We start from the raw sequence: 22,069 nt of genomic DNA, 5'->3' as shown, positions 1-22,069 counted from the left end.
GGCGGCGTGGAAGAGGTTGGAGATGGCGTCCTGCAAAGGAACGAGCCTGGGGCCGCTGGTGACGGCACCGCTACCGCTCTCGCTGACAAGGTACACCACGAGCCCGGTGGTGGCGGCAACGCTAAAGATCTGGGGGCAGTGGAGATGGCACAGGGGTGCGACGGGAGCCTCGGTGTGGTCCCTGATCAGAGCCAACCATCGGTTTGTCCCAGGAAGGATGGACGGGGGATTTCAGAGCTGTCATCGGGCAGGGATTAGAAGACTGGGGGACCTGTTCATTGACAGGACGTTTGCGAGCTTAGGGGCGCTGGAGGAGAAGTTTGGGCTACCCCCGGCAAACGCTTTCAGGTACATGCAAGTGAGGGCGTTTGTGAGGCGGCAGGTGAGGGAATTTCCGCTACTCCCGGCACAGGGGATTCAAGATAGGGTGATTTCGGGCGTATGGGTCGGAGAGGGCAAGGTGTCGGCGGTATACCAGGGGTTGAAAGAAGAGGGGGAGGCTTTGGTAGAGGAGCTGAAAGGTAAATGGGAGGAGGAGTTGGGGGAGGAGATTGAGGAGGGGCTATGGGCTGATGCCCTAAGTAGGGTTAATTCCTCTTCCTCGTGTGCCAGGCTTAGCCTGATACAATTTAAGGTGGTTCATAGAGCGCATATGACGGGGGCGAGGCTGAGTAGGTTCTTTGGGGTGGAGGACAGATGTGGGAGGTGCTCAGGAAGTCCGGCGAACCATGTCCATATGTTTTGGTCATGCCCGGCACTGGAGGGGTTCTGGAGGGGAGTTGCGGGAACAGTATCTAAGGTGGTGAAAGTCCGGGTCAAGCCAAGCTGGGGGCTAGCAATATTTGGAGTAGTGGACGAACCGGGAGTGCAGGAGGCGAAAGAGGCCGGCATTCTGGCCTTTGCGTCCCTAGTAGCCCGGCGAAGGATCTTGCTAATGTGGAAGGAGGCGAAGCCCCCCAGTCTGGAGGCCTGGATAAATGACATGGCTGGGTTCATAAAGTTGGAGAGGATAAAGTTCGCCTTGAGAGGGTCTGCGCAGGGGTTCTACAGGCGGTGGCAACTGTTCCTAGACCACCTCGCGGAGCGTTAGATGAAGGTCGGACAGCAGCAGCAGCAACCCAGTGGGGGGGTGGGGGGGGGAGGGGGAGGACATTGTTCGGGGCGGGGGGGGGGGGGGGGTGGAGGGGGGTACCTTTGTGGGGCATGTGAGCAAGAAAGCACATGAACGATCTGGAAACTGACATGTGCGGGAAGAATCCAATGTACAAAGTTCTGTATTTTATTGACTTGCCATGTTCATGTCTTGCCACGCGAGTTATTTTTCTTTTCTTTGTTACGGGGGCGGCGGGGGGGGGGGTTGTTTGTATGGTGGAAAATATTGTTCTTGAAAAATTCTTAATAAAAATATTTAAAAAAAAAAAAAACAGTGATATCAAGTGGCGCTTACTCAGCAATAACCTGCTCGCAGACATTCGGTTTGGGTTCCGTCAGGGTCACTCAGCTCCTGACCTCATTGCAGCCTTGGTTCAAACATGAACAAAAGAGCTGAATGCCAGAGGGTGAGGTGAGAGTGACTGCCCTTGACATCAAGGCAGCGGTTGACCGAGTGTGGCATCAAGGAGCCCTCGCTAAACTGGGTCAATGGGAATCCGGGGAAAACTCTCCTCTGGTTGGAGTCATACCCGGCACAAAGGAAGATGGTTGTGGTGATTGGAGGTCAATCATCTCAGCTCCAGGACATCACTGCAGGAGTTCCTCAGGGTAGTGTCCTCGGCCCCAACCACCTTCAGCTGCTTCATCAATGACCTCCCTTCCAACATAAGGTCAGAAGTGGAGATATTCGCAGATGACTACACAATGTTCAGCACCATTCACAACGACTCAGATACTGAAGCAGTCCCTGTCCAAATGCAGCAAGACCCGGACAATATCCAGGCTTGGGCTGACAACTGGCAAGTTACATTCACACCACACAAGTGCCAGGAAATGAGAGAGACTCGATATCGCTGTTATATCTATCGCTGTCCCTTCACTGTCGTTGGGTCAAAATCCTGGATCTCCCTCCCTAACAGCACAGTGGCTGTACCTACAACACATGGACTGCAACATTTCAAGAAGGTAGCTCACCACCACCTTCTCAAGGGCAATTAGGGACGGGCAACAAATGCCGGTATAGCCAGTGAAGCCCACATCCCATAAAAATGAACTTTAGAAAACTCTCTCTAATGCTTTCCCATCTTTCCAAAAGTGTGGCCCCCAGAACTGGATGTAACAGTCCAACTGATATGAACTAGTGTCTTATACAGGTTCAAGATGATCCTCTTGCTTTTGTACTCTATATGCCCCTATTAATAAATCCTAGGATACTATCTGCTTTATTAACCAGCACCCACAACCTGCCCTGCTGACTTCAATGGCTTGTGCACATACACCCAGCCCCTTCGGAATCATGTCCTTTGTTTTATATTGCCTCTCCATGTTGTTCCTACCAAAATGAATCACTTCACATTTCTCTGCATTGAACTTCATCTGCCACCTAGAACATAGAGAAATACAGCACAGAACAGGCCCTTCGGCCCACGATGTTGTGCCGAACACCTTTGTCCTAGATTAATCATAGATTATCATAGAATTTACAGTGCAGGAGGCCATTCGGCCCATCGAGTCTGCACCGGTTCTTGGAAAGAGCACCCTACCCAAGGTCAACACCTTCACCCTATCCCCACAACCCAGTAACCCCACCCAACACTAAGGGCAATTTTGGACACTAAGGGCAATTTATCACGGCCAATCCACCTAACCTGCACGTCTTTGGACTGTGGGAGGAAACCCACGCGCACACGGTGAGGACGTGCAGACTCCGCACAGACAGTGACCCAAGCCGGAATCGAATCTGGGACCCTGGAGCTGTGAAGCAATTGTGCTGTCCACAATGCTACCGTTTCTGCCCCTTCCACCAACTTGTCTATGTCCTTTAGAAGTTCTACATTGTTCTCTTCGCAGTTCACAATACTTACTAGTTTTGCACGATCTGCAAAGTTTGAAACTTTGCCCTGTACACCTACACTGGCCCCAGGGAAACTGCAATGCAAACCTCCAGTTTAAAAAAGAACAATTAATCACTGTTCTCTATTCCTGGTCATTTAGCCAATTCTGTGACCATGTTGTTACTGTCCCTTTTATTCTATGATCGGAAACTTTGCTCACAAGTCTATTGTGCATCACTGTATCAAATGTCTTTTGGACGTCCACGCACACCAACAACATTGTCCTCCTTGACCCTCTCTGTTACCTCACCAGAAAACTTCAGCAAGTTAGTTAAACATGATTTACAGATCCATGCTGGTTTCCCTTAGTTAACCTACATTCCGCCAAATAACCATTAATTTGACCTGAATTGTTGTTTCTAGAAGTGGACAGGGTGGGCCGAATGGCCTGTAACGTTTCTGTGATACTAAGTTTCCCCATCACTAGAGTTAAACTGACTAGTCTGTAGTTATGACTGGCCTGGGTAGACATTGGACCACTGGCAAATGTGACTGGAGAAGTAATAATAGGAAACAAAGAAATGGCAGACGAACTGAATAGTTACTTTGCATCAGTCTTCACAGTGGAAGACACCAGTGGGATGCCAGAGCTCCAGGAGAATCAGGGGGCAGAGATGAGTGCAGTGGCCATCACTAAGGAGAAGGCTCTGGGGAAACTGAAAGGTCTGAAGGTGGATAAGTCACCTGGACCGGATGGACTACACCACAGTTATGTAAAAGGGATAGCTGAGGAAATTGTGGAGGCATTGGTGATGATCTTTGAGGAATCACTGGAGGCAGGAAGGGTCCCAGAGGACTGGAAAGTGGCTAATGTAACACCCCTGTTTAAGAAGGGAGGGAGGCAGAAGACAGGAAATTATAGGCCGGTTAGCCTGACTTCGATCATTGGTAAGATTTTAGAGTCTGTTGTTAAAGATGAGATCACGGAGTACTTGGAAGTGCATGATAAAATAGGACTGAGTCAGCACGGCTTCGTCAAGGGGAGGTCATATCTGACAAATCTGTTAGGAGATTGAGGAAGTAACAAGGAAGTCAGACAAAGGAGAACCAGTGGACGTGATTTATTTAGATTTCCAGAAGGCCTTTGACAAGGTGCCGCAGAGCAGACTGTTAAATAAGTTAAGAGCCCATGGTGTTCAGAGTATGTTCCTGGCATGGATAGAGGATTGGCTGACTGGCAGAAGGCAGAGAGTGGGAATAAAGGGGTCTTTTTCAGGATGGCAGCTGGTGATTGGTGGTGTGCCTCAGGGGTCGGTGCTGGGACCACAACTTTTCACAATATACATTAATGATCTGGAGAAAGGAACTGAAGGCACTGTTACTAAGTGTGCAGATGATACAAAGATCTGTAGAGGGGCAGGTAGTATTGAGGAAACAGGCGGGCTGCAGAAGGACTTGGACAGGCTAGGAGAGTGGGCAAAGAAGTGGCAGATGGAATACAATGTGGAAAAGTGTGAGGTTATGCACTTTGGAAGGAGAAATGGAGGCATAGAGTATTTTCTAAATGGGAGGATGCTTAGGAAATCAGAAGCACAAAGGGACTTGGGAGTCCTTGTTCATGATTCTTTTAAGGTTAGCATGCAAGTTCAGTCAGTAGTTAGGAATGCAAAGGCAATGTTAGCATTCATGTCAAGAGGGCTCGAATACAAGACCAGGGATGTACTTCTGAGGCTGTATAAGGCTCTGGTCAGACCCCATTTGGAGTATTGTGAGCAGTTTTGGGCCCCGTATCTAAGGAAGGATGCGCAGGTCTTGGAAAGGGTCCAGAGGAGGTTCACAAGAATGATCCCTGGAATGAAGAGCTTGTCGTATGAGGAACAGTTGAGGACTCTGGGTCTGTACACGTTCGAGTTTAGAAGGATGAGGGGGGATCTTATTAAAAATTATAGGATACTGCGAGGCCTGGATAGAGTGGACGTGGAGAGGATGTTTCCACTTGTAGGAAAAACTGGAAGCAGAGGACATCTCAGACTAAAGGGACGATCCTTCAAAACAGAGATGAGGAGGAATTTCTTCAGCCGGCGGGTGGTGAATCTGTGGAACTCTTTGCCGCAGAAGGCTGTGGAGGCCAAATCACTGAGTGTCTTTAAGACAGAGATAGATAGGTTCTTGATTAATAAGGGGATCAGGGGTTATGGGGAGAAGACAGGAGAATGGGGATGAGAAAAATACCAGCCGTGATTGAATGGGGGAGCAGACTTGATGGGCCGAGTGGCCTAATTCTGCTCCTGTGTCTTATGATCTTATGGGTAACATCTTCTTCTTTCATAATTCTCCGGGTGCAAATACTCTTTTTAGTCCCCAATTGGCCCCACTCCTTTTACTATTTGTATCGCCGGTGCAGACTCGATGGGCCGAATGGCCTCCTTCTGCACTGTCGGGGTTCCATGATCTTCTATGATATGCCGATAGAAGACTTTGGGATTCTTCTCTCTGTTCGCCGACAGTCTTTTCTCATCTTCTTTCTTTGCTTTTCTTACTTGTTTTACCAATTCCCCTCTTAACCTTCGAGATTCAGCCTGAGTCTCAATAGTATGAATCGCCTGTCTTCATCGGTCTTCAGAACACTTTTTCTGATCATTTTAACCTCTATCTCTTTCCTCGTGGATTTGTTTGTCCTGGATTTGTTTTCCTTGCCTTTCCCCTTTGCGGAAATATACCTTTCCCTTGGCCTCTCTCTTCTTTAAAGGAAGTCCATTGCCCAGGTACAGTTCGCCTGATAATCGGACATTCCAATTTATTCGGCCAACGGGCCTGAGTTCAATTCCGGCCTCGGGTGAACTGTGTGGGGTTTGCACGTTCTCCCAGTGTCTGCTCCGGTTTCCTCCCACAGTCCAAAGTTGTGCAGGTTAGGTGGATTGGCCATGCTAAATTGTCCTTAGAGTCCAAAATGGTTGGGTGGGGTTACTGGGATGGGGTGGGGTTACTGGGATGGGGTGGAGGTGTGGGGCTTGGGTAGGGTGCTCTTTCCAACGGCCGGTGCAGACCCGATGGGCTGAATGGCCTCCTTCTGCACTGTAGATTCTATGATTCTATAAATTGCCCCTTAGTGTCCAAAGGCGTGCAGGTTAAGTGAGTTAAGGGGATAGGGTGGGGGAGTGGTGCTCTTTCAGAGGGTCAGTGCAGACCTGAGAGGCCGAATGGCCTCAATCTGCACTGCAGGGACTCTATGATTTGATCAACTTGTCCCGGCTCATTCACAAGAACCAGGTCGAGAAAGGTTCCCTTTCTCATTCGACTGGACACATATTGCTGAAGAAGGTTTTCCTGAACAAACCCTCAGTGGGCAGCATTGTAGTGTGGTAGTATGCATTAGGGATCATGTGGGACTGTGAAGCCGTGATGTCATTGGCTGACAGATTCCGGGTCCTGGTTGGCCGTTGACCTCTAGCTCCGCCCTGAAGACGGAGTATAAGAACCAGGAGTCCTCCCCCGCAGGCAGTCTACTACTGAACTGCGGGGGAACAGTCACGCTTAATAAAGCCTCATCGACTTCACTCTATTCGTCTCTCGGAGTCTTTGTGCGCTACAATTTATTAAGCGTGACTAAAGGACTATGGAGCTCAGGATCATCCCGGAATGCCTGAGGATCAGCCCCCACGCAGTGAACGCAGCAGCAGCTTTCAAGCACTGGCAGACTTGTTTAGAGGCCTACCTCAGAACGGCCCCCGGCCGGGTCACAGAAGACCAAAAACTACAGGTCCTGCACTCGAGGTTAAGCACGGAGATTTTCTCTCTCATCGAAGACGCAGAGGATTTCCAGACGGCGCTCGCAGCACTAAAATGTCTCTATGTTCGCCCAGTAAACCAGATCTACGCTCGCTATCAACTCGCAACGAGACGGCAAAGTCCCGGAGAATCGATAGATGAATTCTACGCCGCGCTACTAATTTTGGGACGGGCCTGCAGCTGCCCGCCGGTGAACGCAAATGAACACACGGACATGTTAATGCGCAATGCTTTTGTGGCAGGTATGAACTCCTCCCAAATCCGCCAAAGACTTTTAGAAAAAGAGTCGCTAGGACTCTCAGAGGCACGGGCCCTAGCAGCCTCCCTAGACGTGGCCGCGTGAAACACCCGTGCCTACGGCCCCGACCGCGCGGCAGACCATTGGGCTCCGTACGCACCCGTCGCGAGAAACCCACCCCCCCCACCGGACACCCCACAGGCTTGCGCGGCTCAAACGCCAAGTCGCGCCGGGGGAGCCCGCTGCTATTTCTGCGGCCAGGCGAAACACCCCCGGCAGCGCTGCCCGGCCCGCGCAGCGATCTGTAAGAGCTGCGGGAAAAAGGGCCATTTCGCGGCTGTGTGCTGGTCCCGGGAGGTTGCCGCGGTCCCAGGAGAACAGGGAGCCCTGCACGCCTTTTACGCTCCCCAACCCCCCCAGCGCCCCATATATGACCCGCCAGCGCTACCACTTTGGGTCTCGGCTACCGCTGTCCCCAGAGAAGAGGGAGTCCTGCGTGTTCCCAACGCTCCCCAACCCCCCCAGCGCCCCATGTGCGACCCGCAGGTGCCGCCATTTTGGGTCCCGGCCACCACGAGGGGAGGAGGGGCGCCGCCATCTTGGACCACCCCAGACCTGTACGATGCATGGGGGCGGCCATTTTGTCCACCCCCGCCGCCATCGTGACCCCCCAGCCATGTGCGATGCATGGGGGCAGCCATCTTGTTCACCCCCGACGCCATCTTGGACGGCAACAACGGACCCCAGCGTCGACGGCTCCACGGGGTTCGAAGAAGACGCTCAACCATTACAACTACGGCTGGCTTCAATGACGCTGGACCAAGCACGGCCCCGGACGCTCCAGATGACGACGACAACGGTGCTGATAAACGGGCACGAGACACCATGCCTGGTCGACTCCGGGAGCACGGAGAGCTTTATCCACCCCGACATGGTAAGACGCTGTTCTTTGACCATCCGTCCCAGCGCACAAAAGATTTCCCTAGCTGCAGGATCCCACTCCGTACAGATCAAAGGCTTCTGCATAGTTACCCTAACGGTGCAAGGGAGGGAGTTCAAAAACTACAGGCTCTACGTCCTTCCCCAACTCTGCGCCCCCACATTACTGGGATTAGACTTCCAGTGCAATCTACAGAGCCTAACCTTCAAATTCGGCGGCCCAATACCCCCACTCACTATCTGCGGCCTCGCAACCCTCAAGGTTCAGCCCCCATCCTTGTTTGCAAACCTCACCCCGGATTGCAAACCCGTCGCCACTAGGAGCAGATGGTACAGCGCCCAGGACCGGACCTTCATTCGGTCCGAAGTCCAGCGGCTACTGAAGGAAGGCATAATCCAGGCCAGCAATAGTCCCTGGAGAGCACAGGCGGTAGTAGTAAAGACAGGGGAGAAGCAAAGGATGGTCATAGACTATAGCCAGACCATCAACAGGTACACACAACTAGACGCGTACCCTCTCCCCCGCATATCCGACATGGTCAATCGGATTGCCCAATATAAGGTCTTCTCCACCATGGACCTCAAGTCTGCCTACCATCAGCTCCCCATCCGCCCAAGTGACTGCAAGTACACAGCCTTCGAGGCAGACGGGCGATTATACCATTTCCTAAGGGTCCCATTTGGCGTCACAAACGGGGTCTCGGTCTTCCAACGAGAGATGGACCGAATGGTTGATCAACACGGGTTGCGGGCCACGTTCCCGTATCTCGACAACGTAACCATCTGCGGCCACGATCAGCAGGACCACGACGCCAACGTCCAAAAATTCCTCCAGACCGCTAAAGCCTTGAACCTCACGTACAACGAGGACAAGTGCGTTTTTAGCACCAACCGGCTAGCCATCCTGGGCTACGTAGTGCGCAATGGGATAATAGGCCCCGACCCCGAACGTATGCGCTCCCTCATGGAATTTCCCCTCCCGCACAGCTCAAAAGCCCTAAAACGCTGCCTGGGGTTCTTTTCATACTACGCCCAGTGGGTCCCCCAGTATGCAGACAAGGCCCGCCCCCTAATACAGACCACGACCTTCCCTCTGTCATGATGTGGAGATGCCGGCGTTGGACTGGGGTGAGCACAGTACGAAGTCTTACAACACCAGGTTAAAGTCCAACAGGTTTGTTTCGATGTCACTAGCTTTCGGAGCGATGCTCCTTCCTCAGGTGAATGAAGAGGTATGTTCCAGAAACACATATATAGACAAATTCAAAGATGCCAAACAATGCTTGGAATGCGAGCAATAGCAGGTGATTAAATCTTTACAGATCCAGAGATGGGGTAACCCCAGGTTAAAGAGGTGCGAATTGTACCAAGCCAGGACAGTTGGTAGGATTTCGCAGGCCAGATGGTGGGGGATGAATGTAATGCGACATGAATCCCAGGTCCCGGTTGAGGCCGCACTCATGTGTGCGGAACTTGGCTATAAGTTTCTGCTCGGCGATTCTGCGTTGTCGCGGGTCCTGAAGGCCGCCTTGGAGAATGCTTACCTGGAGATCAGAGGCTGAATGCCCTTGACTGCTGAAGTGTTCCCCGACTGGAAGGGAACATTCCTGCCTGGTGATTGTTGCGCGATGTCCGTTCATTCGTTGTCGCAGCGTCTGCATGGTCTCGCCAATGTACCACGCTTCGGGACACCCTTTCCTGCAGCGTATGAGGTAGACAACGTTGGCCGAGTAGCACGAGTATGTACCGCGTACCTGGTGGGTGGTGTTCTCACGTGTAATAGTGGTATCCATGTCGATGATCTGGCACGACTTGCAGAGATTGCCATGACAGGGTTGTGTGGTGTCGTGGTCACTGTCCTGAAGACTGGGTAGTTTGCTGCAAACAATAGTTCGTTTGAGGTTGCGCGGTTGTTTGAAGGCAAGTAGTGGGGGTGTGGGGATGACCTTGGCAAGATGTTCATCGTCATCAATGACGTGTTGAAGGCTGTGAAGAAGATGACGTAGTTTCTCCGCTCCAGGGAAGTACTGGACGACGAAGGGTATTCTGTCGGTTGTGTCCCATGTTTGTCTTCTGAGGAGGTCGGTGCGGTTTTTTGCTGTGGCGCGTTGCAACTGTCGATCGATGAGTCGAGTGCCATATCGCGTTCGTACGAGGGCATCTTTCAACGTCTGTAGATGTCTGTTACGCTCCTCCTCGTCTGAGCAGATCCTGTGTATACGGAGCGCTTGTCCATAGGGGATGGCTTCTTTAATGTGTTTAGGGTGGAAGCTGGAGAAGTGGAGCATCATGAGGTTATCCGTAGGTTTGCGGTAAAGCGAAGTGCTGAGGTGACCGTCCTTGATGGAGACGAGTGTGTCCAAGAATGCAACTGATTTTGGAGAGTAGTCCATGGTGAGTCTGATGGTTGGATGGAACTTATTAATGTCATCGTGTAGTAGTTTCAGTGATTCTTCGCCGTGGGTCCAAAGGAAAAAAATGTCATCGATGTATCTGGTGTATAACGTCGGTTGAACGTCCTGTGCGGTGAGTAGGTCCTGTTCAAACTTGTGCATGAAGATGTTGGCGTATTGGGGTGCGAATTTGGTCCCCATGGCTGTTCCGTGCGTCTGGATGAAGAACTTGTTGTCGAAGGTGAAGACGTTGTGATCCAGAATGAAGCGGATGAGTTGCAGAATTGCGTCTGGAGATTGGCAGTTGTCGGTGTTGAGTACTGAGGCTGTTGCAGCAATGCCGTCGTCATGGGGGATGCTGGTGTAGAGTGCCGAGACGTCCATTGTGACGAGGAATGTTCCTGGTTCAACTGTTCCATGGGTGCTGAGTTTCTGTAGGAAGTCCGTCGTGTCGCGACAGAAGCTGGGTGTACCTTGTACGATGGGTTTCAAGATGCCCTCGATGCTTCCCTCTGTCGACAGAGGCTTGCCAGGCCTTCAGCCGCATCAAAGCGGATATCGCAAAGGCCACGATGCGCGCCATCGACGAGTCCCTCCCCTTCCAGGTCGAGAGCGACGCCTCCGACGTAGCTCTAGCGGCCACCCTTAACCAAGCGGGCAGACCCGTGGCCTTTTTCTCACGAACCCTCCACGCTTCAGAAATCCGCCACTCCTCAGTGGAAAAGGACGCCCAAGCCATAGTGGAAGCTGTGCGACATTGGAGGCATTACCTGGCCGGCAGGAGATTCACTCTCCTCATGGACCAACGGTCGGTAGCCTTCATGTTCGATAATGCACAGCGGGGCAAAATCAAAAACGACAAGATCTTAAGGTGGAGGATCGAGCTCTCCACCTTCAACTACAAGATCTTGTATCGTCCCGGAAAGCTGAACGAGCCGTCCGATGCCCTATCCCGCGGCACATGTGCCAACGCACAAATTAACCGCCTCCAAACCCTCCACGAGGACCTCTGCCACCCGGGGGTCACTCGGTTCTACCACTTTATTAAGTCCCGCAACCTCCCATACTCTTTAGAGGAGGTCCGTACAGTCACCAGGAACTGCCACATCTGCGCAGAGTGCAAACCGCATTTTTTCAGGCCGGATGGTGCGCACCTGATTAAGGCTTCCCACCCCTTTGAACGCCTTAGTCTGGATTTCAAAGGACCCCTCCCCTCCACCGACCGCAACACATACTTCCTTAATGTGGTGGACGAATACTCCCGCTTCCCATTCGCCATCCCCTGCCCTGACATGACCACGGCCACAGTCATTAAAGCCCTGAACACCATATTCACACTGTTCGGTTGCCCCGCATACGTCCACAGCGACAGGGGGTCCTCCTTCATGAGTGACGAGCTGCGCCAGTTCCTGCTCAGCAATGGTATAGCCTCGAGCAGGACGACCAGCTACAACCCCCGGGGGAACGGGCAAGAAGAGACGGAGAACGGCACGGTCTGGAAGACCGTCCTACTGGCCCTACGGTCCAGGGACCTCCCGGTTTCACGGTGGCAGGAGGTCCTCCCGGACGCCCTCCACTCCATCCGGTCACTACTGTGTACTAGCACTAACCAAACGCCTCATGAGCGTCTCCTTGTCTTCCCCAGGAAGTCCTCCTCTCGAACGTCGCTGCCGACCTGGCTGGCGGCCCCAGGACCCATCTTGCTCCGAAAGCATGTGCGGGCACATAAGGCGGACCCGTTGGTCGAAAGGGTTCGCCTCCTCCACGCGAACCCGCAGTACGCCTACGTGGAGTACCCCGACGGCCGACAGGACACGGTCTCCCTGCGGGATCTGGCGCCCGCCGGCAACACACACACCCCCCCGACACCAATCACCCCCTTCCTGCCACCGCCGCACCCCGCGACCGCCCCCTTCCCAGGAGGATCGGTCCTCCTTCCAGGCCCGACCAGGAGTGAAGCCCAAGCTGAAACCGTAAGGCTCCCGGAGACGACAACACCGGAACAAGCACCACCACCACCACCACCGGGGCCGAGGCGATCGACACGGACGACCAGGCCGCCCGACCGACTCGTGGCGTCGATCTAACACTACAATAGGTGGGCTTTTAACGAGAACATTTTGTCTTTTTCTCCTGACGATTACTGTAAATAGTTCGAAACAAAAAAAAAAAACCTTGTACATACTGTAATAACATGTGAAAGTTTTCCTCCCAGGACCAGCCTTGTAAACCCTTACCACCATGCGAAGCATCACCCCGCCGGCTTCATTTTAACAAGGGGTGAATGTGGTAGTATGCATTAGGGGTCATGTGGGACTGTGAAGCCGTGATGTCATTGGCTGACAGATCCCGGGTCCTGGTTGGCCGTTGACCTCTAGCTCCGCCCTGAAGGCGGAGTATAAGAACCAGGAGTCCTCCCCCGCAGGCAGTCTAGTACTGAACTGCGGGGGAACAGTCACGCTTAATAAAGCCTCATCGACTTCACTCTATTCGTCTCTCGGAGTTTTTGTGCGCTACAGGTAGCACAGTGGTTAGCACAGTGGCTTCACAGCTCCAGGGTCCCAGGTTCGATTCCTGGCTTGGGTCACTGTCTGTGCGGAGTCTGCACATCCTCCCCGTGTGTGCGTGGGCTTCCTCCGGGTGCTCCGGTTTCCTCCCACAGTCCAAAGATATGCAGGTTAGGTGGATTGGCCATGCTAAATTGCCCCTTAGTGTCCAAAAAGGTTAATACTGGGTTACAGGGATAGGGTAAATACATGGGCTTGAATAGGATGCTCTTTCCAAGAGCCGCTGCAGACTCGATGGGCCGAATGGCCTCCTTCGGCACTGTAAATTCTGTAAACTCTTTCCTCTTTCTGCCCTTTACGCTAATAAACTGGATTTAACAAACCAAATTTGACACAGAACCGCCCGCCTAAGGACATTTCCTTGGGAAGAGAGGTGAATTTTAAGGAGCATCTTAAAGGAGGAGAGGTGGGGAAGTTTAGGGACAGAATTCCAGAGCTGTGGGCCCAGACAGCCAAATGCAGGGCCGCCAAGTGGTGGAACCCTTAAAATCGGGGGATGTTCAAGGGGCCAGAGTTAGGCACAGAGATAGGTGGGCTGTAGGGCCGGAGCAGATTACAGAGATAGAGAGCGGGGGCTGGGGCAGGTGGAATCTCTCCTTTTGAATGTTGGCACAAGTGCTCCTGTCAAACATTTGACACTGCTGGAGGTAGCAGTGCTCGCTGCTTTGTTCCTGCACCCCGTGACAATGGACACAGAGTTCACAAGCCAGGGGCAGAGATCACAAGGGGTAACTCACATTTGGTGAGGGAGTACATCTCGTATCAGCTGGAAACAGCTTTGATGTTGACCAGTTCCCAGAATCCATCCCCTCCGCGCAATCTGGACACTGACCTGATGTTGATGAAGCTGACTGTCGCGAGGTGAATCTGCAGGGCCAAGGACTCCAGTAACTTTATCCCATCAGACAGGGTCAGGGGCCTGTTCACAGAGAGAGAGAGAGAGACAGGCAGAGAGGGGGGGGGGGGGGGAAGAGGGGGGAATGGTAGAGAGAGAGGAGGGGGGAGTGGAGAGAGAGGAGGGGGGAGTGGAGAGAGAGGGGGTGGGGTGGGGGAGGGGGGAAATGGAAGAGAGAGAGAGGAGGGGGGAGTGGAGAGAGAGAGGGGGGCGGGGGGGGGAGAGACAGAGGGAGAAAGAGTGGGGAAAGAGAGAGAGACAGAGAGAGAGTGAGTGAGAGAGAGAGAGAGAGAGAGAGGGAGAGAGAGAGAGAGAGGGAGAGACAGAGTGGGAGAGAGAGAGGGGGGAGTGAGAGAGGGGGGGGGGAGGGAGAGAGGGAGGGAATGGGAGAGAGAGGAAGAGGGTGGAAGGGGAGAGGGAGGGAATGGGAGAGAGAGGGAAGGGAGGGGGGTGAGAAAGAGAGAGGGGGTAGGGGGAGCGGGAGAGAGAGAGGGGGGAAAGGGGATGGAGAGAAAGAGAAGGAAGGAAGGGAAAGAGGGAGAGGGAAGGGGAGAGGGGAAGAGAGAGAGGGGGAGAGAGAGAGAGGGGGAGAGAGAGAGAGGAGGGAGGGAGGAAGAGAGAAAGGGGGAGAGGGAGAGAGGAAGGGGAGAGGGAGAGAGGAAGGGGAGAGGAAGAGAGGGGAATGGGAGAGAGGGGTAGGAGAGGGGGGGGGAGAGAGAGAGAGATGGAGGGAGGGGGGGAGAGAGAGAGGGGGAAAGGGAGAGGGGAAGGGGAATGAGAGAGAGGGAGAGACGGAGGAAGGGAAAGAGGAAGAGGGGAAGAGGGAAAGGGAAAGAGAGGGGAAGGGAGAGAGTAAGACAGACAGATGGAGTGGGAGAGAGATGAAGGGGGAAAAGGAGAGGAAGGGGGAAAAGTAGAGAAAGGGGAAAGGGAGAGAGAGAGAGAGAGAGAAGGAGAGAGGAAGGGGGAAAGGGAGAGAGAGAGATACAGAGAGAGGAAGGGGAAGAGCGAGAGAGAGAGAGAGAGGGAGAGCGAGAGGAAGGGGAAGAGAGAGGAAGGGGGAGAGAGAGAGAGAAGGGGAGAGGAAGGGGGAGAGAGAAAGGGGAGAGAGAGGAAGGGGACAGGGAGAGAGAAAGGGAGAGAGAGAGAAAGAGAGGGAGAGAGGGGGAGAAAGGGAGTTAGAGATGAAGTTAGACACTTCGAACAGCAGCACAAGATGGCGGAGTTCCAGCACTCAACATTGTCAGCGTTTACTAATGAAATGAAATGAAAATCGCTTATTGTCACAATTTGGCTGATCATTATTCATTGGTTTGAGCACAGTAGTTTTGTTAGTTAAAATGCCGTTTCCTGATGCGTTGACAAGTTTTACCAAGATCACCAGACTTCGCCTGTGTTTATCGGTCACATCCAATATTGGAAATACTCCACAGGTCAGGCAGCGTCAGTGGAGAGAGGAACAGAGGCAATGTTTCAGGTCGATGACCCCCTCATCAGAAAGGGATAGAATGTTCTGCCGCCAGAGGGGGATGAAGGAGGGTGGGAGGAGGTTCACGAGGAACATAAACACCAGCATTGGCTATTTGAGCGGAACAGTCTGCTTCGTTCTCTGGCAGCCGTGTGCACCATCTACAAGATGCACTGCAGGAACTCGCCAAGGTTCCTTAGCACCTTCCAAACCCATGACCACTTCCATCCAGAAAGACAGGAGCAGCAGATACCTGGGTACCCCACTGTGGTGTTTTTTGTGTTGCTGAATTCAGGCTGGTTGGCGTAGTTTTCACAAAGACCACAAAATAGTTCGAACTGGAACAAAGCTATAAATTTATTAACACTATTAACTTGGATTCGACACATGATCCCAAATAATACACAGTTGATTCTGAACATATAAACTACATTCATCTTCAACTAATGGGTACAACCGTGGGCAGCACGGTGGCACAGTGGTTAGCACCATTGCTTCACAGCTCCAGGGTCCCAGGTTCGATTCCGGCTTGGGTCACTGTCTGTGCGGAGTCTGCACGTTCTCCCCGTGTGTGCGTGGGTTTCCTCCGGGTGCTCCGGTTTCCTCCCACAGTCCAAAGACGTGCAGGTTAGGTGGATTGGCCATGATAAATTGCCCTTAGTGTTGCGTGGGGTTACTGGGTTATGGGGATAGGGTGGAGGTGTTGACCTTGGGTAGGGTGCTCTTTCCAAGAGCCGGTGCAGACTCGATGGGCCGAATGGCCTCCTTCTGCACTGTAAATTCTATGATCTATGATCTAATATCTATACTGTTATAAACTATGATCTGCTCTTACTCACAATATCTTAACTTCAGTCTATCTCTAGCTAACTCCTGCACTACTTTCTCCCCCAAGGCTTAGCATCAGTGCCTTATATACTTGTAACTGTAGCTCCCTCTAGTGGCTATTCTCGACATTTCATTAACCCTAGCAGTTTTTACATTTATGATAATACCACAGTCACCACCTGGAGGTTCCCCTCCAAGTCACTCACCACCCTGACTTGGAAATATATCGCCGTTCCTTCTTGGTCTCTGGGTTAAAATCCTGGAACTCCCTCCCGAACAGCACAGTGGGTGTACCTACACGACATGGACTGCAGCGGTTCAAGAAGGCGGCTCACCACCACCACCATCTCAAGGGCATCTTGGGATGGGCAATAAATACCGGCTTAGCCCGCGATGCCCACATACCATTGTCATGTGAGAGTACCTTTAAGAAATGGATGTTTAAGCAATGTACCTTTAAGAAAACAGTGATGTCAGCAAGTGGGTGGAGCTGAGCTCAGTTCAGCCATTTTGAAGTTTCAGTTTTGAGGAAAAGAGCTTGGGGAGTGTCTGTGTTTGCAGTGAGCTGGATCTGCTGTCATCTCTACCATGAAAGACTATCTCTGGATCATTTGGGTGATTTAAACTCATAATAGTAAAGCCTTTAACCTGATGTGTTTCTGTTTAAAGGTGTTAAGTCTCATGGATGTTGAAAGGAATAACTGAAGGATTATTTAGTGTTGTCATATTTTCGGTGTTATCTTTGAAGTAAGGGGTGTTAAGAGATCCAATGTTTATTTAAGAGGTTAAGTTGAGTTCATGGAATAAACATTGTTTTGTGTTTAAAAACCCACGTGTCCATAATTGTAATCCCACACCTAGGGAACAAGCCGTGTGCTCGGAAAAGCAACAAATACATTAAAGGGGGAGCATGGTTGAACTCCATGATATATTTTGGGGTTCTGAAAACACCTCGCCCATAACACCATGGATGAATACAAAACCCCATTGTAGTTCTGGTGAAAGGTCATCGAGCTGAAACATTAACTCGGTCGGTTTCTCTCCACAGATCCCGTCTGACCTGCTGAATATTTCCAGCATTTTGTGTCCTTATTTCTGGTTGGATATATTCCTCGAGAGTTCATCATAAGACATGAGCCCCCCCTCCTCCCCCTCCCCCCCAGGCAAATAACCCCCACTCTCCTGCTATTGCTCGCCCCAAATGTCTGTCCTTATGCTGCCCCGCCCACATTCCCATTGGCTGCCTGACGTGTCAATCATTCCCCTGACCCTCCTTAATTTGAAAAAACAAAACAAAAGTTTGTTCTCCAAACCTTGACCGTCAGCCAATCGCCCCATTTCCGAAATCGGAAGATTTTTATATCTAATAAATGAAACTGAGGAAAGGAAATTAAATAAAATGGTTTTAATTGAAGCTACCCATGACATTTTCCGTGGGTTTTGCTCACAGCGGAATCGTGGAAATTAATCTTTAATATCTGCAGACGTGCAGCCTTACTTATCAGGATTCACACCCAACATATCCATTGAAGGTCTAGTGCTTCCAACATGCTCCTGCCTCCCCAAAGCCCTTTCCCAGGTCAGGGTTGTTACCGTTGTGATATAAGCAGACACAACTGAAAATCTATGCACAGGAAACTCCCCCAAACATGGCTGAAGATGAACAGCATTACTGATCTGCTTTTCGGATATTGTTTGAGGTTAGCACAGTTGCTTCACAGCACCAGGGTCCCAGGTTCGATTCCCGGCTGGGTCACTGTCTATGCGGAGTCTGCACATCCTCCCTGTGTGTGCGTGGGTTTCCTCCGGGTGCTCCGGTTTCCTCCCACAGTCCAAAGACGTGCAGGTTAGGTGGACTGGCCATGATAAATTGCCCTTAGTGTCCAAAAAGGTTAGGTGGGGTTACTGGGATAGGGTGGAAGTGAGGGCTTAAGTGGGTCGGTGGAGACTCGATGGGCTGAATGGCTTCCTTCTGCACTGTATGTTCTATGAGGGGTCTGGAGAGAGTAGATGGAGAGGAACTGTTGCCATTGGTGGAAGGATTAAGAACCAGATTGATAGGTTATGGATTTATTTGATGCCTTTCAGTGCAGAGCTAGAGAGCAGAATTATTCAAAAGACCCCGCCTGCAAAAGGATAGTTATTGCTTCCGATAACGAGTAAACTATTGAACTTTGGTGCCGTGTCTGCAGAACCTCAGAAGTTGCTTCATAAAATGTTTCGTATAATGAATAGACCAGTGTTCTTCAAACTTTTCTTTCGGGGACCGCTTTTTACCAACCAGCCAACCTTCGGGACCCAACCCGGCCGACCTGCGCGACCCACCATTTTCTCTTGCCTAGTTTGCTGCTGACAAAAATGGAGGAAATGGTTTTGGGTCCCTTTGGCCCTTGTTCGCGCTCCTCCAATGGAACCTGTTGGATGAAGGTGAAGCCTTCCGGTGTCGGAATGTATGGAGTCTCCATCTGTCCAAAGTTCGGCATTTTTTTCCGTAAAATTTTATGAAATAAACCCCCCCCGAACTTGTAAAAAAAAAAAAAAAAAAAAAATGAATAAAATAAATGTAAAAAAATAAAATGAATAAAACCCCCCCCAAACTTGTAAAGCATAAAGCTGCGACCGTTTAAAATATAGCGGCCGCACTGCGCATGCGCGCCCGATCATCGGCGTGCATGCGCATAGTTTTGAGCATGCACACCGATGATCGTGCTGTGCAATGTGGCCACTTTTTTTTTTACATGTTCGCGGCCATTTTATAGGCCGCTTGCAGCCGCCGTTATTAAAAGCCGGCTGCTGCGCGGGGATTTGAACGATCGGGAGTGCCGCGAAGGACGGCTCCGCAACCCTCCCGACACCCGCCCGCGACCCAACCACGGGTCACGCCTCCGAGTTTGAAGAACACTGGAATAGACCATTTATTACTATCGGCCCATCGAGTCTGCACCGACCCACTTAAGCCCTCACTTCCACCCTATCCCAGTAACCCCACCTAACCTTTGTGGACATTAGGGGCAATTTAGCATGGCCAATAGACCACTGTGTTCCAGCGCATTTAGTATTAAGAATGTAACAAATAATTAGCTACAGCAAGGCTAATGGCTGTCCGTGACGTGAAAATCCCACTCTCGTAAGGTGGCGCACGTAGACACTGAATTAATTTTGATGGACATTAGTAAATCTTAAGTAATGACCAATGTTTGATTGATAAATTATTAGAACAAATCAGGAGGTCTCAGCTAAGAATTAGAAACCAATGAGTGTGAATGAGGGATTAGACCATCGATAAGGATTTCCTTAAAAGCGAGACCTCGTGTTCAAGGGTTTGTTCCGAATTTATGTTTTCATTAATTTTTGAACCGTCTATCGATTTACTTTGTTTTGAAGTAATTTCTTTACACTTTTCTTACGCTTTATGTTTAACGCTCTTCGTTATGTTCTGACCAGTTTATGTATTATTTTGATCTAAGCTTTTGGTTCAGTTCTTATGCAAGTGTTTAAAGGTGAATAATTAGCAATAAAATATGTATTTTGGACACCTCCAATCAACCGGACTATTGACTCTTATTCGAAGATAGAGTAAGAGATCCTACGCAGAGGGAACAGGTTTAAGGTGGTTGACAAAACAACAGAATTCTTTTACACACAGCGAGTGGTTAGGATCTGGAATGTGTGATGGAGGCAGATTGAATCGCGGTTTTCAAAAGGGAAATGGGTAATTATCTGAGGAGAAATTATGTGCATCGTTACGGGGAAAGGGCCAGGGAGTGGGTCACGCTGAGTAGCCTTTGCATAGGGCCAGCACAGTTAAGATGGGCTGAATGTCCTCCCATAATACTGATGATTTTACAGCACCATTCACAACCCCAGGAAGCTCCAAAACACTTTGCAGCAGATTGAAGTTAGAACATTGAACATACAGTGCAGAAGGAGGCCATTCGGCCCATCGAGTCTGCCCCGACCCACTTAAGCCCTCACTTCCACCCTATCCCCGTAATCCAATAACCCCTCCTAACCTTTTTGGACACTAAGGGCAATTTATCATGGCCAGTCCACCTAACCTGCACGTCTTTGGACTGTGGGAGGAAACCGGAGCACCCGGAGGAAACCCACGCAGACACGGGGGAGAACGTGCAGACTCCGCACAGACGGTGACCCAATGGGGAATCGAACCTTGGACCCTGGCACTGTGAAGCCACAGTGCTATCCATTTGTGCTGCCGTGCTGGTCACTGTTGTAATATTGTTGGAAATTCAGCAGTGTAGCAGGAACACAGCAAGATCCCCAAACATCTAAATAATAACCAGACAATCTGTTAGCTAATAAAACGGGGAGATTTTGGTTCAGAGGCAAATATTGGCAGGGAGGGAAAGGAGAGCTATTTTTCAAAATAGTGGCTGTGGATCTTTTCCATTCACCCCGAGGCAGCAGACAGGGGTTAGGGTTTAATGTCTCAACCAAAATGCGGTACCTCTGATAGTGCGGCACACCCAACACTGTGGCACCCTGCTCATTCCTACTTAGGGAGTGTCGGCTTGGAGTACGGGGCCAACATTGATGCCTAATCTGTCATGATATCCAGATCAGCATATCATGGTGCAATCACACACACACTGATGGACAGGCAGTTGGACCAACCAGCACACACACAACATCGCAGCCAATCACCAGTGAGAGCACACGCACTATAAAACAGGGAACACCACAGTTCCCGCTCATTCTACCAGGAGATAGCTCAGAGCACAGAGCTCACAGCGTGCCACTCAGACATAGACCATGTGCTGAGTGCCTCACTAAGATAGTGCTAGGGCTGGGTCCACACGTTAGCTGGTGAAGCACGTACCCAAGCCAGTAGTTAAATGTTACAGTTGTTTAGACAATAAAACTGAGTTGTACCATCTACAGCCGTGTTGGATCATTTGTGCGTCAGGACACCCAACACGACATAATCTAGCCAACGTTACCTGTGGCCCATTGTAGTGGCTCCATTTATTCGCATTAGGTCAGGGATCTTGGCGTTGCTTCACTCCAGGGTAAGATGCCAATGCCATGGTCACAACCAGCCCCCCTCACAGACTGGTCCTGTCTCACAGGGGGCACAAGCAGGGACGCCAGACAGGCAGCAAGACAACTGGCTAAAATTGATCATGGATCAATGAGATTCTTACTTCTTGTTGGTGACGATGTAAGCGTATTCCTCCTTATGTGGCAAGGTAGCACGGGCTGGGCCCCGGTCTGACTGGAGGCCCTTGCTTTGTTTCCGATGCTGCTCAGGGGCCAGGTTATACTCCTCCAGGACCCTGGCCAGATCCTCCTGCGACTCGCCCAATTCCACAGCCGCCGCCTGGACCCTCCGGCCGCTCGGGGCCTCGCCCGGGTTGGAGCCCGCTACGATGGCCGCCACCACCTCCTCGCCGCCCCCCCTCCCCCCAGCCATGGCAACGCCTGAAGGGCTGGGCGGCAGGGTGCCATCGGCGGGCGGGATCCGGGACTCTCTGCCCTCCCTCGCTTCCACCTCCTTCCAGCGCTGCATGGTCCCCCTCCATCGTGGAGGCCTTCAAAGACACAAGGACAATTTCTTACGGTCATCTTGTTCCCCACAGGCCAAGTTCCACCATCGCTGAAACAGATTCCTCACACCCCTCACCAAATATCCATCCCGCGAAACTACCCAGGGGGTCAGGACATGACTGAATGTTATTCATAACTACAAATTGCATTTATGTAGCACCTGTAACATAGCCCCCAAGTAACATCGTACCACCCATGGAGCCATTAGGACAGGTGACCAAAAACGTGGTCAAAGAGGGAGATATGAAGTGGCATCGAAAAGGGAGAGGGAGAGAGAGAGAGAGAGAGAGAAGGAGAGGGAGAGGAAGAGGGAGCAGTGGTAGAGACGGAGGAGTGGGGGAGAGGGAGGGGAGGAGAGGGGGCAGAGGGGGAGAGGAGAAGGGGGATGGGGAGGTGG

General features: G+C 51.4%; 1 protein-coding gene across 1 annotated transcript in view; it reads right to left on the bottom strand.

Annotated features, from left to right (window-relative positions):
- Positions 1-21,538, bottom strand: part of LOC140386639 (receptor-type tyrosine-protein phosphatase-like N) — a 358,411-nt gene extending 336,873 nt beyond the window's left edge. The window contains exons 1-2 of the mRNA XM_072469145.1: positions 21,270-21,538; positions 13,746-13,832 (exon numbers count right to left, since the gene is read on the bottom strand). Coding sequence (XP_072325246.1) covers positions 13,746-13,832; positions 21,270-21,538 — 356 coding nt within the window. The remainder of the gene's footprint in view (positions 1-13,745; positions 13,833-21,269) is intronic.
- Between the last annotated feature and the right edge of the window lie 531 nt (positions 21,539-22,069).

Source organism: Scyliorhinus torazame, chromosome 2, assembly GCF_047496885.1.
Source record: "Scyliorhinus torazame isolate Kashiwa2021f chromosome 2, sScyTor2.1, whole genome shotgun sequence".
Lineage (NCBI taxonomy): Eukaryota > Metazoa > Chordata > Chondrichthyes > Carcharhiniformes > Scyliorhinidae > Scyliorhinus > Scyliorhinus torazame.
This window is presented reverse-complemented; position numbering and strand designations above follow the sequence as displayed.